This window comes from Falco rusticolus, chromosome 7, assembly GCF_015220075.1.
Source record: "Falco rusticolus isolate bFalRus1 chromosome 7, bFalRus1.pri, whole genome shotgun sequence".
NCBI lineage: Eukaryota > Metazoa > Chordata > Aves > Falconiformes > Falconidae > Falco > Falco rusticolus.
The window spans coordinates 64,080,210-64,097,429 of record NC_051193.1 but is presented as its reverse complement, the minus strand read 5'-3'; the positions used below and the strand labels follow the sequence as shown (position 1 = coordinate 64,097,429).

Genomic DNA, 17,220 nt, shown 5'->3' with positions numbered 1-17,220 from the left:
GGCGATCACAACCGCACACCTGGGAAACCGTCCTGTGCTCCGTGTGAAGGCAGGTCACCCCCCCAGCAAGGTGCTTGTCCCACCGGTGCCCGTTGTCCCTGTGGTCCCTGTCGTCCTTGCCTGGGGAGCCAGGCTGAGGCCGGAGGGATGCTGGTGGTACAGTGCGGGCCAAGCAGCGGCGCAGAGCTGGGTGGGGTTTTTTTAGTGCTGTGTTGCTAAAGGGTAAAATAGACCAAGAGGGGAAAAAGGTAGATCTGAGCATATGCTGGAAAGGGAGGGAAAACATCGCATCCTCGGAGTCTCTCTAAAAAATCATCATAATTTTCTTTGCTGGCTAAACCACTCGCACAGCTCTGCTGCTGTCGTATGGTATCTGTAGGGTGCTGATGCGAGGAGGCGAGATGTCAGATAAAACGGAATTTTGTTGGCTGGAGAAGCTGAGAGGGAAATTACTCCGAAATTAAGATGACCCATAAATTAAACAGCGCGTGCACCTCCCAGGGGAGGACCTCAGCTGCCTGGAGGTCTCTGGGCAATCCAGGCTGCCTGTCCGCTCCCAGCCCGCTCCTCCGCCCCGCAGCACGCTTGGATTTGTCATAATTTTTCAATTCTTTAACGAAAGAAACGATCGCCACTCATTATCTTCCGTTATTAATGAATTATTTTCATTCACAACTGATGTAACAACAGAACACCCGCTCGAAGGGCCGGGCTCCAGCGCCTGAGCCCAGGGCAGCCTCCCCCGGGGGACACCGAGCAGCCCACCCCGCGGGCCCTGGGCGCCCCCGCCCCGCCAGCCCCAAGGCCCCGCCCCGCAGCCCCGCCCCGGCCCCGCCCCCCGTGACGCGGGCGGCGGCGCGGGTCACGTGTGGCGGAGGCGGAGGCCGGGCCTGCTGCACTCGGAGCCGCCGCCATGCCGCTGCCGCTGCCCGGCCGCCCCCGCCTCGGGCAGGCCCCGCTCCTGGCGCTGCTGCTGCTGCTGGCGCTGGTGGGCCCGGCGCGGCCCATCTCCTTCCAGCTGCCGGGCAAGGCGCGGAAGTGCCTGCGGGAGGAGATCCACCGCGACACGCTGGTCACGGGCGAGTACGAGATCGGCGCCCCGCCGGGCTCCTCCACCGGCCCCTCCGCCAACCTCAAGGTGCGGCCGCGGCGACGCGGGCCGGGGCGGGGGCAGCGGGGGCCGGCCGGGGCGGGCGGCGTGGCCCCGCCTCCCCGGCGTGCGGGGGCAGGGCGGGGGGTGGTGGTGACGTTTTCCACGCGTGACAGCGACCCACGCGCGGGGCTTGCGGCGGCCCGGCCTCTCGCCCGTGGCGCGGGGGGGGCCGGGGCAGCGCTCGCCCGACCACGGGCTCCGCCGGCTGGAGCCACGTACACGGGTTTGCCCCCAGAGCCGCGCTGCAGCGGCCGACCCCGGCCGCCCCGGAACCTGCGTGCCCGGGGCCCTGCGCGGCGGCCGGGCGAGGCCGCCCAGAGGCCACCGGCACCGCACGGGGGAAGCGGTCGGTGACGTGGCTTTCCCAGGGCCCCGTCCCGCGGCCGGCCTGGCACGGCGGGCAGGAGCAGCAGGCTGCGGGGACGGGGCCAGCCGGTGCTCCGCCACCGGGGCTCGGTACGCGACGCGGCCGTGCAGGAGGGCACGCTTGCTGCCTGGCGGCACGCGTGGGATTTAAGGGGGCAGGTGGTTGCCACAGCGAGGAAAATAATCCTAAAGCGTCTTCGCGGAGTACAGGGGAAGGGTCGGCACAATATATGCCGCTAACCGATGTGACAAGCAGCTATTAAAACTAGAACAACTTTGCGTTAATCCTGTCCGCGGTCCGCCTTCCCTGGGCTTTCTTCATTTCCCACCTCACTCACTAAGGTCCGTGGCTACGTCATCAGTTGGTAACAGCTTTCTGTCTGGTTTTTATTTCTGTCTGGGTGCCCAAAGGCTTGGAAAAGTGTGCAGACAGGGAGCGAACGGTCTGCTCGGGAGTCTCTGAGCTCAGTGTTACTGAGTGAGTATTTGAGGTCTGCTGAAATCAGGTTGCCCTTCCAGCGTCGGCCTACAAACGCCTGACGGCCTCGCATTACTGGCAGTCGTCCTTGGTTATGGCTAGAGAAGGCCATTTCTGGAGTCTTGCTTTTTTAAAAATCTTGTTCTCCTGCTCTTACATCATTTGTAAGAGGAAACTTGTCTGTTTATAGGTGGAGGCCTGCAGCTTTAATGCCTTAAAATGTTGCTGTAGTACTTGCCTGGTAAGGAGCATGTGTTTCAGACTGCCACGTTCCCATCTGTCTCTTAACACTTGGTGGTCAGGCCTCCTGGTTCTCTGGTTGGCTGCTCTTAGGTCAACTGACCCCACACCGTCTCTTCCAAAATTCACGGTGATGACAGAGGACTTGTCTAGGGAGGCGGTGAAACGATGAATCCCATGCTTGGGTCTTAGTCTGGCTTTGCTGCTGAAGCTAGTATCCAGGCAGGACTGCTCATGGAAGTTGTTTTTTGGGTTTTGGCGGGTTTTTTCTTCTTTTTATTTTTTTGCAGTTACAATAAAAGTCCTTACTAGTTCAAAAAGCTACAAAGGAGAAATAATAATTCATGCAGTTCTTGCTTTCCTTCTTGTTAATATATGCTGTGGCCTCCCAACATGCTGGGCCTATTGTTGGTGCGCTAACCCCTCTGCTAGGTGTGTCTTTGGGTCGATGGGGGAAAGGTTAGTTCAGACATCATGTCTGCAGGTGGGCTCTCTGTCTGCACTGGATGGTCTGCTTCGGTCCCCTGGATCGGGCCACCACATGGAAGAGGTTGGTAGTTAATTCTGGTGGGGCTCAGTTGAGTTCCTGCTGGTGAGCTGAGCTTTGTGTGTGCGATACCCCAGCACTAACAGTGGCACCCTCTGTTTGGGAGGAATCCGTGGGCTCTGCCAGCTGGCTGCTGAGGGGCAGCGTTGGTGTGGCTGAGGTCTCCTTTGGGCCTGGCCATGTGCTTCTGCCCCATTGTCAAGGCTGGCAGTTTGGGGAACCGTTGGGCTGTTTGTCAAGGGTGAACAATGCCCTGTCTGTAGGGGATTGCGTTACCGTAAATAACGTTAGAATAGAATGAAAAATCCCTTTCAGGTCAACTCCCCCACACTCATTCTGGCTGGGCTATTAGCAGCTTCCCCCACCCCCGCGTCCCAGCTGAATGGGCAGTGCATTTGGCTGATTTGGGCGATGCTATTCAGTTTTGATGAAAGCAGATAGCAGAGCTTACACTGTCCAGAATTCTGTTTGTGAGCAGGCTATTGCTAGAGCTGCAAAGGGCAAAAATGGATCAAACTGCATAATATTTGCTAGCTAAAGATTAGCTCTGGTGGCTACAAAGCCCTAAGGGAACAGTGCTTAAAATAATAGGGACGTTTGAGAGCTTTACTGTGTTCTTGTGCCTTGGGATGGAGAACCCAGTGTGCAGATTATGCGGCACCACGTTGATCAAGCATCTTGGTTAATCAGGACCGCTCCGTAACATGCACCATATGGTGACCAAAACACATGCTTTTACGTTGTGTCTGCGTGGTCCAATGTGGACAGTCATGTCCTCCAGTAGGGCTCACTCACTTGAGCCGAGTGCTCAAGTGTTCAATAGCCTGGTGACTTCCAGACAGGAGGTGGCTTGTGTCTGGTGGCTTGTGGCCGGAGGCTGGCATCACAGCTGCCCGTGCCTGACTACGCAGGTGTGCTTTCATCTGCTCGCCGCTTGACTACAGGTAGAGCTCTGAGCAGGCAGCGCGGGAGGAGAACCATGCTCCTCGCTGTTCTCCAACACTGACAAATGCCATATGGTTCAGGGCAGCTACAGCAAATCCCGTAACAGGCAATTACAGGATAAGCTGTATCTAGAGGAAGCTTGTTCCTGAAGTCTTGCCTGCTATGGTTTATGCCTGAGGCATGAGGATTTATATGCTTTATTTTTCCTGCCTAATGCAGCAGCTCTCGTTATCCATGTGAAGGTCCGCATCTATTCCAAGTCCAGCAGGCTGCTGGCATCAGTGGTATCCCGTGGCAGGGAGTTAATAAGCTTGTTCTAAAAGAATAAAGAGTGTTTCCTTATAAAAAATTTGGGTACATAGCCCTTTTGTATGGCCTTTGTACAAGTAAAAAAAGGCTGTTTTGCTGTTGAAAGGTGGCGTAAAGGAGAATGTCTGACTTGCCTTTTCCATACCACAAATTATTTTGTGTACTTCTGTCTTATGTACCTTTAAAATTATTCCCAAGCTTTTTAGTCTCTTCACCTCTAAGACTTTCAAAAGCCCCTCCTAACTTTAGCACCCATGCTTTTTCAGACCTGCTGAAGGATAGAGTTGAGGGAAACTGGGAAACATTCCAGTGGAACACACGCAGTTGATACTCATGCAGTATTGTGACACCTTCAGGGTTTTTTTTTACCTCTCTCCACAGTCAGAGTATTTAAACTGGACCGAGCCTTTAATTGAGCACAATGATTTTCAAGTCTGCGTCATGAAATGTGTGTCTTTGGGTTTTCTGTTTTTGTTTTTACTCTTTGTTGAAGCATTTTTGTAGACCTTCTACAGTTTTTGCCTATTCTTAGTTAATTTCATAGACTTAGTGCAAAGCAGTCATTATTCTGTCTGTGTAGTCTGAATTGTCCTGGAGTGGCTGCTTTTATGGATCTTGGCACCCAAACCTTGTATAACTCGGGGCCACACTGGTGGTTCATTTTGAGAGGAATGGATGTGCCCTTCTCCATTTCATCTTCTGGGGAATGATTTTTTATTTTATTTTTATTTTTTTTGTCCCGTAAGGCTTCTCCATATCTCTGTTGCTATGGGAATTTATGAATTGTGTGTGCAAAATGAAGGCAGTGAATAACGGTTTGGTTCAGCTAGAGTTCCTAAATGTATTCTGTATTTGGAGGTTATAGGAGGAAGAGGAATTAGTGTGGTTTTCGGTTTTGGGGTTTTTTTGGTTGGTTGATTGCTTTTTTCCTTTTTTTTTTTTTTTTTGTTTTTTTGTTTAAGAGTAATTTACCTTAGAGGCACTCTTGATTTTTGCAGCTCCTGGAACAGGGATGAGGAGGGGAGGAATTCATACAGTTGCAAGGAAGGAGGGAAACTGCTGAAAGGAGAAAGTAGCAGATCTAGGGGGGAGGCTAGGAGAACCCTTCCTGTATGGGCAGTGTGAGCCCGTGGTGGTGAAGCACCATGTTTCTTACCCTTGTTGTCTCTTACAGATAACTGACTCTGCTGGGCACATCCTGTATGCCAAGGAGGATGCCACTAAAGGCAAGTTTGCCTTCACCACTGAAGACTATGATATGTTTGAGGCCTGCTTTGAGAGCAAGCTTCCCGTAGGTAAGTGCAGTGAAAGGTCTGTTGGCTGCTTCTATCTAGTTTCTGATCAAGCTCGCATAGATGTGCGGTTTAGGGGTAGTGATACTGAGTGTGGCCCACAGAATGCTGTTTGACTCTTAAAGCTGATTTTCAGGAGGCTGTAGGCTCACTGCAGAATATCTCTGTCGGTGTTGCATTTGAAGTAAAGTAAAATTCTCTGGCTGTCATGTAGAGCGCTTGGGTTTCATCTGAAAGGGGAATTGCGTGTTCCTCCCACGGAGGTCACCACAGTTGCAGTGAGTGGCAGTACTGGGGATCAAACCACTTCTCTTTTGCCCATTTCATGCTTCTCCCCATCTTGCAGTCGAGCCAGGACAGAGCAGGATGCCATCGTCTTCAGGACCCTGTCTTTCTCCCCAGCTGACCATCTCTCCCCATTTGGTGGAACGTGATCTCTCCACAATGCATACTTGGCAGCAATTCTGTGTTAGGTTAGCAACTGTTTTCTGGGGTTGGGGGGAGTGTGTGTATAGAGAACGTGGCCTTTGTTTGCACCCGCAACTGCTCTCTTAAGCGGTCAATAAAGGGAAGGGGAAATGAGCAGAACGTCAGCCTTGCATTTGTGCTGCAGGGATGGTTGCCTGACGATCTCAGCGCTCGTTTCCTGTGAGTGTGACGCATGTGCTGCTTTGAGTGGCTGGGCTCAACTTAAGGAAAAATGTGCTGAAAACAGTGAACACGTGGGCTCCAGTCTCATCTGCGTTGGTGTGAGTGCATGTAAGTTTGTAGGTGCTCACATATTTTCACAGTTGCTTTCGGAGTTCTGCTCCCTGGAGCCAGTTCTTCTTAGGTCTTACCCTATAAGATCTCAGAGCATTTCACGGAGCAGTCACTAGCAGCATTCCTCATACCTGTTGAAAGGCAGCCTCTCTTTTGGTGTTCTGTTCCACGTATAAAATGCAAATAGTTTGCAAGTTGAAGAGAACTTTCCAGAAAGAGAAGGCTGTCATTTTTGTTGGGATTGGGAGGGATCTGGCGTGTAACACCTCTTCTATAGTGTTTTATAGATAAGGCAGTGACCCCAAATGTTCATGATTTTGCTTTTACTTCACTCCAGAAGTAGGGCTTCCAAATGCTCCTTAACACATCGAGACATGCAGGCACTAATGACTCATCTAGGAGTCACTCGTGCTATTTACTGTCCGACACCTGGGTATTTGGGAAGTCTCCAGACAGTCCTGCAGAACCTTTCATAGCTTCCCTGCGATCACACACTGAAGTGGGAAAGGCTTCTTTCTTTAGTTTGTCTAGACTCTTATTTCAGGGCTTATGACCAGGGGTTTCTTGCCTAGGCTGGGCCCCTTATAGCTCCTTGGGTTGTAGCAAATATTTGTTCTCTGGCTCCCTTGTATTGTTGCAAGTTTGTTTGAAAGCTTTCAGTACTGATGAGGATAAAACATTTCTAAATGCAGCTTCTGCCTGATGACCAGTGGGGCGTTGAGGTGCCAAAATCTAGAGCTGTTCAATTGAGCAGCTGGATCCTCTTCTGCAGGCTTTCTCTTTAGGGGCCTCCAAGCTGGCAGTTTCTTTTTGGACCCAGGTACCCCAGTACTGCCTTGCTAAAGAGAGATGCTGCATGGTGAGTATCTTCAGATTTCCCATGCCTGTGCTGGAAATCAAGGCAGTATTAAAGTAAGGGAGGCAGTGCTGTGAGGCTTGATCATCTGCAGGACTTGGTTAAGGTACTGTGGGAGAAGTAACCACGTCACAGGGAAGCGCATGGTTTCCTCTGTAAGGTCAGCATGGGAATGGGGGAACTGACCAAGTGCTGTTTTATCCCCATGTTTCTCTTTAAAGGTTTTGGGTTTTTCCCCCCACAGTCTCAAGTAAGTGGTCAGGACTTGTGCGGCAGCCAAGGAGGATGTTGGTGGAGGACTGGAAGAGAAAAACTGTTGGCAGAGGAAGCCCAGAGCCGTTGGGACCCGAGGGATCTAAGCAACTGGGATTTCTCAATCCCTAACCACAGAAATGAGGAAGAGGAAGTGAGGAGGAGGTCCTGTTTAGAAGGTCCACCTTATCAGAGTGGAGGAGTTCTTAGGGTGCTTTTTGGAGCTTTGGGGGTTTGCATGACAGGCCTTTTCCCTCCTCTTCCACCGTGGAAGAATCCTGTCTTCCTGAGCAGTACTCTGTTCCCAGACATGCTTACTCTCCCACTGTATGCTAATCTCCGAGACAGACAGCCTGGCCTTGCTACGTGCTCCCCTGTAGGGCCTGCGTGCTAAGCTCTATCTCTTTGCTCCTTCTATAATCTGTCTCTTTGCAAATTTTCTTAAGAGTGTTATGGCTTATTTTTTTTCTGGAATTTCTGTGGGAAAATTTTCTGACGTCCAGTTCAACCATCGTGGTTTTCCACTGACTTTGCAAATTAGGAGCTCCCCTAATCTCCCTGGAAACAGTTCTGTGCTCATGTGAGATGATCTCTTGAAGACCTCCTGTGGGAAGTAGGTATCAGTTTAGTTCAGGATCTCTGGGATTTAACTGTTTTTCTCTTTGCTGCTGATTCAGGCTGCTCTGGTGAGCAGGAGGAGCAGGGAGTTACTGAGGATCTGATGGGCATGAAGGGAGCTGCTTAGTGCCCTGGGCTCAGTAAACTCATAGAAGAGCAGCTTGACTTTTTCCAGGCCAGTCCCTGACAACATTAACCTCTTTCGGAATGTCTGCTTTCCATCCCTTTGCACCAGCAGCTCATTCTGGTTTCTTACTGCCTCTTGGCAGCTCTCTGTTCCAGCCTGACAAATTAATCCTTCCAGTTCTGTTCTCCTGTTCACTAGCCTTTTCATCTTTCTCATCTCTTCCTGGAAGCTCCAGCTCTCCATCCAAGTTGCTGTAATTTAAACAACTTTAAAAAAAACCTCTTGCTGAACTGTGTGCTTTGAATTTTCTTCTCCAGCTACTGTTGGCTGCCCTACCTGCCAGTCTCCAGGCGTGCTGGTATATGTATGGCACAAGCGGTCAAAACTTGTGGTGGAGACAGGAGCACTGGTGGTTGTCTACAGCCTGTCTGTTAAAGAACAGCGTAGGGATTTTAATTTGTTCTTACAGTAACCGGTCTTTCATAAGAAAATAAAAAAATGCCATCCTAATCCCGATTTATCTGTTTGGGCTCTTACATAACTGGGTTGAATTTTGAGCTCCTGAAAGTTAAGGAACAGTTTGTAGTTGATAGGGGACCACCTTGTCAGTAGGTTATTCTGGTTCTGCTAGTGGTACAGGTGATTTCTGGTCTGGTGTTGAGGAGCTGTTCAGTGGGTAGAGAGAAAATTGGGGATGTTGTATTGAAGACCGGGAGTATCTTCCTAGCTATGACTGGAGTGACCCAGTGTAACCTGTACATTTAATTTGTTTGTGGACTGAGGGAATGTCCATCTGGCAAACTCCTAAAGTAGAGTGTGAGTATTGGACGTGATCCTGGATAAAGACTCTGAAATTCATAGTATAAGTGAATTCGGACTTGGTGTTTTGCTGGCAGCCAGCTGAGGACAACTGTATGGCCAAAGTGCTGGGATTTGGGAATGCGTTATGTACAGACATTTCCTTGGTGGGTGGTATAGTGGGATATGATACTTGGGTCAGATGATGTGCTGCATTCTTTGGGGTATGTTGTATGCCTATCCTATATATATAGATATATAAAAATAAAATTTTCTTATGAATGTTCTCAGATATGACAGTCAGAAGAACCTATTGGCCATAGGTGTCTCTAGCTTGGGGGCTACAGCCTTAAAAGATACCTGCTGTGCTGTTGACTGCAGCCTTATTCTACGCGCTGTTTGTGCAACTTCAGCTGGCAGTTCTCTGAAGTGGTGTTTTCTCAGCTTCAGAAGCCTCTGCCATCTCAGGGTTTGCGTTAGCAGTGTGGATCTCAGCCATCTGAGCTGTTCTTTCCCTGAAAAGATATGCTGGTAAAGGGATTGCCTTCGTTTCTACAAACACTGCAGCATGCAAGGGTCAGTAGTCCCCATATGCCATATTCCTCAATTGGTGCAGTTTACCTTCTGCTCCTTTGGATGGAAAATCATTTACAACCCCAGTAACCTTGACAAGTTGCCGGTGCGCTTCCTGCTAGGAGGACCGTGGGCTTCCCAGTTGAATATCTGTCCCTCTAGTGACTTGTTTTTCACCAGGCTGTCTCATAGCAGCTGGTATTCATCTTCTAATCCTCTGCAGTTTTTACAGTGATTTGCATCCTACACACATTTAGTGCTTTTAGTTACAGCTTGTTCTCATTATCTTTGGGAGGCTCTCCTACAGTCAGGATTTATTGTGAAGTCTCTGTATTTTTAGGCTGGACTGTGCTGCCTCCGCAGTTAGCTGCAGACATGGAGGGAGGGGAGGGATATTGTGAGCTCTTCCTCTGTGGTGGGGAGAGCTGGTGATTTCCTGGCAGGCTGAATGTTTCACACAATGAATCCTTTCATTATGCTTCCAGGAACAGGGAGGATGCCGGACCAGCTCGTGATTCTGGACATGAAGCATGGAGTTGAAGCAAAGAACTACGAGGAGGTATGTCCCCTGGCTGCCTGCACTGCAGGCTCCCCTTTCCCAGCACTCACGTGATGCCATTTGTAGATCTGGGGCTCATGATGGGAAGTTGTTTTCCCAGTGGTGATGAAAGCCTGTCTGCAACCTACAATTCCAGTGAAGCTTTGTGTGTTAGGAGAGAGGAAAAAAAAAAAAGACAAACATCAACTGAAATTAATTCTCTACTCTGGGAACTGGAGCCTAATGTGTGAATTTCTTTGCTAGGACAGCATGACCCAGCTTCTGGGCATAGGCATCAGAAGCAACAAGATACGGAGATGTGAAGTTTCCCAAGCCCCAGCAGCGGAGGGCATTTTAGGTTAATATCAGATCCTCCTAAAGGTCAAGTTGTGATGTTACTGTTCTTACCTTCCCGACTGTGAGACGTCCCAGCTCAACAGCCCTGAAATGGCGCCTGTGCGTTTCGAAGAACTGGCAGTGTATCAACATAAAGGTGTTTGGCAGACTAACAGCTGGTGTGAAATGGGTGTTTGGTTTGAAGGCGTGACATTGCAAATAGGCATAAAGCCTAAATGTTTCCATCTTAAGAGGACATAGTTTTCTTAGACCCAAGAGCCAGCTTTGTGGAATAGCAGCTGCTTTGTGGCTGGAACAGTCCTGGCTGGTTTGGATGCTGAATTTTGATGGTTGCTACTATGTTTTTGGCTTACTAGAATTCAGGGTCAGTGAGCCCCCAGCACAGAGCCTGTGCCTGAGAAAATGAGAGTTGTTGGCAGAGAAAGATTCCTGCAAGTGATTGTGTGTCTGCTGTGCACAAAAGCATGGAACATGCCTTAGGGAGGACAGTGGGTAGCAGAGGATGCTGTTTATGGTGCCAGTTAGAAAAAGAAAAATTTCTGAGATGGTAATGCTGGAGTTTTTGTATCTTTTTGAGCTTTGGGCTAGCTGGTCCTGCATGGCTGAAGTCAGTCTAGAGCACATCCTACGTGGGGAGTAAAAAAGCACTTGGGGTCAGGGAAGAGCAGAGCAATCGTTGCACCAGCTGTCTGGCAACCCGCTACTAAAGGATTACAAGATGTTGAAATCTTATGGGATGACCCCATAGAGCATAAGTGGGAGAATTATGGTGACTGCATTTACAGAATCTCTTTAAATACAACCCACAGCATATTCTGAGTTATATTACTGTAGCACCACCTAGAAGTGTTGTGCCTGTGCAGAAAGGTTCTCCTATGACTGTATATCTACATGCTCACTGTTTGTACTGATAAAATTGTCTTGGAATAAAACTAAATATCCATTATGCATGTCAGCTTAGTTAGATCAATGGAAAAGGTCCACAGACAAATGTGAGAAAAGAAGAATTTAGATTTGCAGTCCCACCTGATACCAAATGGAGATCTTGGCAGCACTGGCAAGCGTCCTTGACTTGTGAAGATCTCTCAGAGGGGCAGACTGTGTTGAGCCTTGTTGAGCAGCATGTCTGCAAAGGACTCAGACTGGTTTAATGTTTGCACAGCTGCTACAGATGTTTAGCCACACTGCTTTGCAGTCTGTTTTCTTTTTTTTTTTATTCCCTCTCCCCAGGTTGCTGTAGTATTTGTGGGTTTTGACTTGACTGGTTGCTGTAAGGCCTCAGAGGGCAGGCCTGTTGCTCAGGTTTCCTGAATTGATGCCTTTTTGAGCCTTTTGCTTGTGATGTTCGTGTGCTGTAAGGTGCCAATGACCTGTCTTCTGTCCCGAGTTGTTCTTGTTGAATTGCTGCAAGGAGACTTGATGGGGGGAGTTGAACGAGGGTCACTGATACCCTGCTTGTGCATGGATACATGCAGTTAGAAGAGGGGTAACATCCAAGTCTGGCTTTATAAGCTTTCATAGATCTGGACATTCTTGGAGCAAAGCACCTTGGAGAGTGAGCTGGGTTAGAAAAGCTAACTGCATGGCAATGTTATACCTTAGTTCTCTGGGGTAGGGAGGAATAACTTTCTGTATTTGATAAGTAGAAATGAAGGTAGGGAAGAGTGAAAAGACTTTTCAGAGGGCACCAAGAAGGCTTGGTGATCTGGGTTCCTTTCCAGATCAGCTGTTCCTTGTCAATTCTTGGCTACAGTGTGTCTCTTCCTATGCTAGGAAGAGAGTTAGGCTTTGACAGATTTTTGAGTGGCCCCTGAGGAGTTAGTGGAGTTGTCATGTCAGTTCTGGTGGTTCAGATGTTCATTCTAGGATGATGGTGTTCCATCATCACAAGTGCTTGGTGGGCTTTTTACAAAAATCCCTTGGAGCAGCTGTGCATATTGGCTTCTCTAGGGACGAAAGAGGTTCCAGGATGTGCATTTCAGAGTGCACGCAGCACTACAAGTAGCTATCAGATGATCCTAGCTACACCTATTAAGAGCAGCTGAAGGGATGCAGGATGCAGCAGACAAGCCTTGTTTTTCCCCAGTGGAACCTTTATAGCCTTCTGTGAATGAGGAAAGGTGCCCTCCAGGAACATCGTGGAGCTGGTCAGTGTGGGGCTCTCTTGTCAGTAGAGCTGCCTGAGTCTTTGTGTGTGTTACAGACCTGCTGCTCTAGCTTCCTCAGCAGTCTGGGCCATAGGCATGCTTAAACGGGTGCGAGTTTTTCAGCAAAGCCCTGCTGGCAGGTATGTGTCCAGGCCACTAGAAAGCAGCAGGGGTTTAACCTCCCCTTTCCTATCTCTTCTCACAAACGTTCACCAAATTGACACTGCCGTGCAGGCAAAGCTGTAATATACAGCTCACCTCAGCATAAAAAGCCTCAGATGACTGCTTGATGGCTTGCTACTTGCCAGGATATGTGTGTCATGTGAAGACCCTTCAGTGAAACAGCTGATCAGCTAGCACTGGCCTGGTCCCGAGCATCTCCTCAGGTGGGCTCTGACACCCAGGCAGCTGCCTCTGGAAGTGGTGTTTTGGTGATGCTTGCACCCTGGGCACCCTGTTGCCTGCCTGTCAGCACAGACCACTGAGAGATGCTGTCCTGTGGCTTATGTCTGAGTAATTCTGTGTGGCTGTGAGACCGTTGGTGAGCTGCAGGTGTCCATGTGCTTTCTGTAGTTTCCTGTAGCACATCTTTCTTCTGCTGCATTACTTGGGGACAATGGCATCTAGCCTTCATGGCAGGTGCCTGTCGCTTCTTGGCAATAGCAGCAAATTCTATGCAAGGACCAGAGTTACTCAAACTCCATGCTGTAGCAGTGGCAGGAGTTGCAGCTAGCTTCCTTTGAGCAATGTCCTTGTGTCACAGATTTTACATAATGTGTAGTCAGGTTACAGCCAGGACGGGTGAAGGCACACATGTTTTCACATCCAACTTTAAATAGCTGCTGTTGTGGACCATGCTTTCTAACTGTATTTCCTGTGGACTTTTCTTTTTTGGATAAAACCCTGTGACTTGTAGGACTGTGGGTTGCCTGTGCTGCGCAAAAATGATGTCCTCTAAAACCAGCTTTTATGAGGGAAGTGTATTTTTCTTTTTCCTTCTTCAACTGGCTCGGTGGCAGCCTGTCCCATACGTATTCCAGCAGCGCCACCTGGTGGCTTGAGGCAGATGGAGCACTTCGTAGCGGCGTGGTCCCTACCTAGAGCCTATGCAGCCCTTGAGGTTGTCAGTCGTAAGTGATGAAAAAAGCCCTGAGCTCTCGTGGGTGTAATCAAACCATTGCGCTTTTATTACTACTGGGAATCAGGCTGCTTTCTGGGGCGTGTGGCAACGGTGAGTCTCGGTGCTAATATCCTGTGTGCCTATAGAACAGTATCGTATGCGTATGTAAGTTAGTCACCTATATCTCACTCTGATTTCTATTCACTGGAGGTTTAGTCATGTGGCAGGCTCTTCTACCCACTCCTCAGAAGTCAACTGTAAATAAGCTAACGTTAGGCTGAATAAGGAAGAAATGTGCTTGTAGGCATGCTGTGCTCCTCCGTTGTGTAGGAGGGGTAGTAGGAAAGTGTGTTTCAGAGAACAGGTGGGAGAAGTGAGTAGTGTTTTAATGCAGTGGTAATTTCGGGCTTGTAGAGGTGCTTTCCCTGGGGGAAGGATGTCCCAGATTTGTAGTGTGTGAGGAGGAGTGGTTCAAACTGGCAGTAAAAAACCCATGTGGGGGAGCTTTTGGTTTTGGCTTAGTGATTGCCTGACTCTTCTGTTTTCTAGATTGCTAAAGTGGAGAAGTTGAAGCCTCTGGAAGTAGAACTGAGGCGCCTGGAAGATCTTTCAGAGTCCATTGTTAATGACTTTGCTTATATGAAGAAACGAGAAGAAGAGATGAGGGACACGAATGGTAAGAGACTGTGTGCTCCTTCAGAGGGATGGAGCTCTAAGACCCCTTACTTACTTCTGCGGGGTGTTACTAGCACAGCATTTGGAGAGCAAGCCCTTGTAGCGGTCTCTGTCCCTTCTGTTCCTAGTAAGGGAAACCTGCTGATACTTCTCTCCTTCTGAAGCAATCACTGAGTCTTGTGTGTCCCACCTCCAGAATTTCTTTCTCCATCCTGAATGTGGGTTACTCTGTACCATTTAATGTTGCCCACTGACCACAGTTTCACCTTGTTCTCTCTCATTATCCTTCTTGTTCCCTCTGTGTTTACTGAGTTACTGCTGGTGGCTTGGGTGCCCTTGCCTTCGTGCTGTATGATATCGTTGCCTTCGAAGGGTGGGGAGAGGAAATCCTGGGAACTTTGCTCTCTTGAGGCACATCCTGTGATGCAGGCTCCTGTGCAATGGTATATTGTCTGTTTCAGAGTCAACAAACACCCGGGTTCTGTACTTCAGCATTTTCTCCATGTGCTGTCTCATCGGACTGGCCACCTGGCAGGTTTTCTACCTGCGTCGCTTCTTCAAGGCCAAGAAACTGATTGAGTAAAGGAGCAAGTCCTCCTCCCCCTCCTCTCAGACCCAGCTGGACACCGCTGGGACCCAGCTGTGGCCCCCTGGAGCCATCTCACAGATGATACCCACTGACTGGAGCTTTTCTGCAGGAACTTGGACCCTAAAGGGGGAGGGGAACCTAAACGTTGGAGGCAACGGGGGACTTGTGAAATCCTGTTGGATGTTGAGGGTGGGGGAGGTTTTGATGGGTTTGGGTATTCTTGGGGCAGTGATTAAATAAAAAAAAAAGATGTTTCCACGACAGCTGCAGCAAGTTTTTTGCGCTGTCTGTTCTCCTTTTATAATCTTGGCTTGATGATGTCTCCCATCTGTCTGTGACTGTAGTGTTACTCTGAGCCACTTGACCCTGCTGAGCTCTTTAGGTGCCATGCAGTGGGCACCAGGGCAGAGCGGGACATTCCCTGTTCTGACCAGCCGGGATCTAAGCCCTGTGCAAATGGAGGTGAGTACAAAGCGATAGGATTCATCATTCCAGCAGGGCCTGAGGATAGAGGGAGGTCCAAGGTTTGGTCCCTGTCGTGGACCTCTGTGTTTCTCCCTGTGGGAGCTGGTGTCTGTGCTGACGGGTCAGGGCACTCGAGCATACGGTGGTTCAGCCTGGAGGAAGGGGAGCCTTGGAAGTAGGGCTTGGGAGCGTGTTTGAGCTTGGAAAGGAGAAGCCTGCTTTTGCTCAGATAAGCTGTCCAGCCTTGGTCCTGCCCTTGCTCCACATGTTTGTCTTGGGTTTGCCTCTCTTGTTCTGAAATGGTGCAGCAGCTTTCCTGAAAGCCTTGGTCAGGGACGGCCTTTTGTGTAGCAGACGGGAGGCCTCCATCAGATACAGTCACAGAGCAAATAGGAGCAGGTTGTGCTGCAAAACTTGGGCTTACATTGAGCAGGAGACTTTTCTTATCTAACAGTGTAGTGTTTATCCAGCAGGCAGCTGGCTGGACCTCGTTTTTGAGACCTCAAAGCCAAGTGGGCTGCTGCTCACATGAAATACGAGGGCCTGTACCCTGTGTTGAGCTCTGAGGGTGCAAGGGTGCCTTGCAGGTTGGCAGAGGAGTTGGAAGAATGTGGATGAACTCAGAAAAGCAGTACAGGGTAGGAATAGGCTAATTCTATGTCTGGGGGAGTCTGAACTGTGCCCTTAATGTAATTGTTATTCTCCTTTGCGGTACTAGAGAGAGCAAGTAGCTTCTTGTCGTTTCTCAGCCATCCAGATGGCATGATGTTAAATAAGCCAGGCTGGGAAAAAACAGGCAGGTTAACTTCCTGGACTTACTTGCTGCAGTTTTTAGGCAGTGATTAAAATTCTTTCACCTTCCCTGCATTCCTTCAGTGCAAATGGTTCAGCAGCACAGCATTCTGGTGTCATGTGCCTAGACACTTCTGGCTAGGGAAGGGGTTGTCATGGCCCTGGGCCTGGCCTACCATTCTGAAAACATGGATTTATGATTTCTGACCTGAATCTGATCTGTTGCTGGGAAGGAAATGGTTGTCCGGGGGGGAGGCGATGGGAAAGAGGATGAAAAGACGACCTCTCGTCATCTAAATACATTAGTACTTTCCCTCCCCTTTGCCATTGCGAAGTTACTGGAGTTGTTAGTTCCACCGCTAAGTGCTTAGATTGCTTTTAATTTGTTTCTTTTTTGATAAAGCCATATTAAGAATCCACATCCACTCCTCTGCCCTTGCATCAATTTTATCCTTGTATGTTTTTGAAAGCTGTTATAGTGCAGAACAGCAGTGATGCCACAGGACTGAATTACAGAAGTCATTTGAAGGTAGTTTAAGGTCCTACAGTTTGAAGCCTGTAGATCTGTTAAGGTTCTGCTTTTGTTTTTATATAACTTGAAAAGACAGTACAAGAAAGGGGCTTTTCCAGTCTTGTCTGTTTTGATATCCTCTCCCCGTCCTTATCTGAGTACAAAGATATCTGTATCTTAAAAATGGTGGTGAGGCCTTAAGTTCCCCAGGTGACTGTTACAGTGTCATTGTTCTGGTGTTACGTTTTGATCTTCACTGTACTGGTATGGTTACTGGGGAGCAGGTGCGGGGGACTGGTGTGGATTTACCTGTAATGACTGGTTGGGGGATTTTTGTCAACTTTCTCAAATAAAATTTCTTTGGGGAAAACCAACCCACCACAGTTGTCCGTGTGAGTCTTGTCCTCTTACATGCACATTCCTACCAGCTGCCGTTTCCTACAAGCTGATGTGTCGCAGGAAGCAGCAAGTACACAGACACCCACCATCGCCACCCCCCCTGCAAGCCTTTGGGTTGCTGTAGCAACAGTTAATTTCTAAAGAATTTGAGAATTCTGACCTGGGAAAGGTACTGGCTGCAGAGACTTCCCTGTGAGTGGGACCGGCACAGCAAGCAAGGTGTCTCTTAATGCAAGTTACTCTTGGCCTTTCTTCCTTCCACTTCTTAATTATATCCCATTATGTGGAAGAATTTTGAGGCTGACAGTGAG

The 17,220-nt window shown here is 49.1% G+C and overlaps 1 protein-coding gene across 1 annotated transcript; it reads left to right on the top strand.

Moving 5' to 3' along the window:
* Window positions 1-866: 866 nt before the first annotated feature.
* TMED10 (transmembrane p24 trafficking protein 10) lies at window positions 867-16,888 on the top strand. Its single transcript, XM_037394567.1, has 5 exons — window positions 867-1,138; window positions 5,213-5,333; window positions 9,802-9,875; window positions 14,028-14,154; window positions 14,615-16,888. The coding sequence occupies exons 1-5, from the start codon at window positions 914-916 to the stop codon at window positions 14,734-14,736; spliced, it is 669 nt and encodes a 222-aa protein (XP_037250464.1). The 5' UTR covers window positions 867-913; the 3' UTR covers window positions 14,737-16,888.
* The last annotated feature ends 332 nt before the right edge of the window (window positions 16,889-17,220 follow it).

Excerpts from the sequence above, each read along its gene's own strand:
- TMED10 (XM_037394567.1), top strand. The coding sequence starts at position 914 with ATGCCGCTGCCGCTGCCCGGCCGCCCCCGCCTCGGGCAGGCCCCGCTC. Across the intron at positions 5,334-9,801 it reads TGAGAGCAAGCTTCCCGTAG|GAACAGGGAGGATGCCGGAC; the intron begins GTAAGTGCAGTG and ends TTATGCTTCCAG. Across the intron at positions 14,155-14,614 it reads AGAGATGAGGGACACGAATG|AGTCAACAAACACCCGGGTT; the intron begins GTAAGAGACTGT and ends TGTCTGTTTCAG.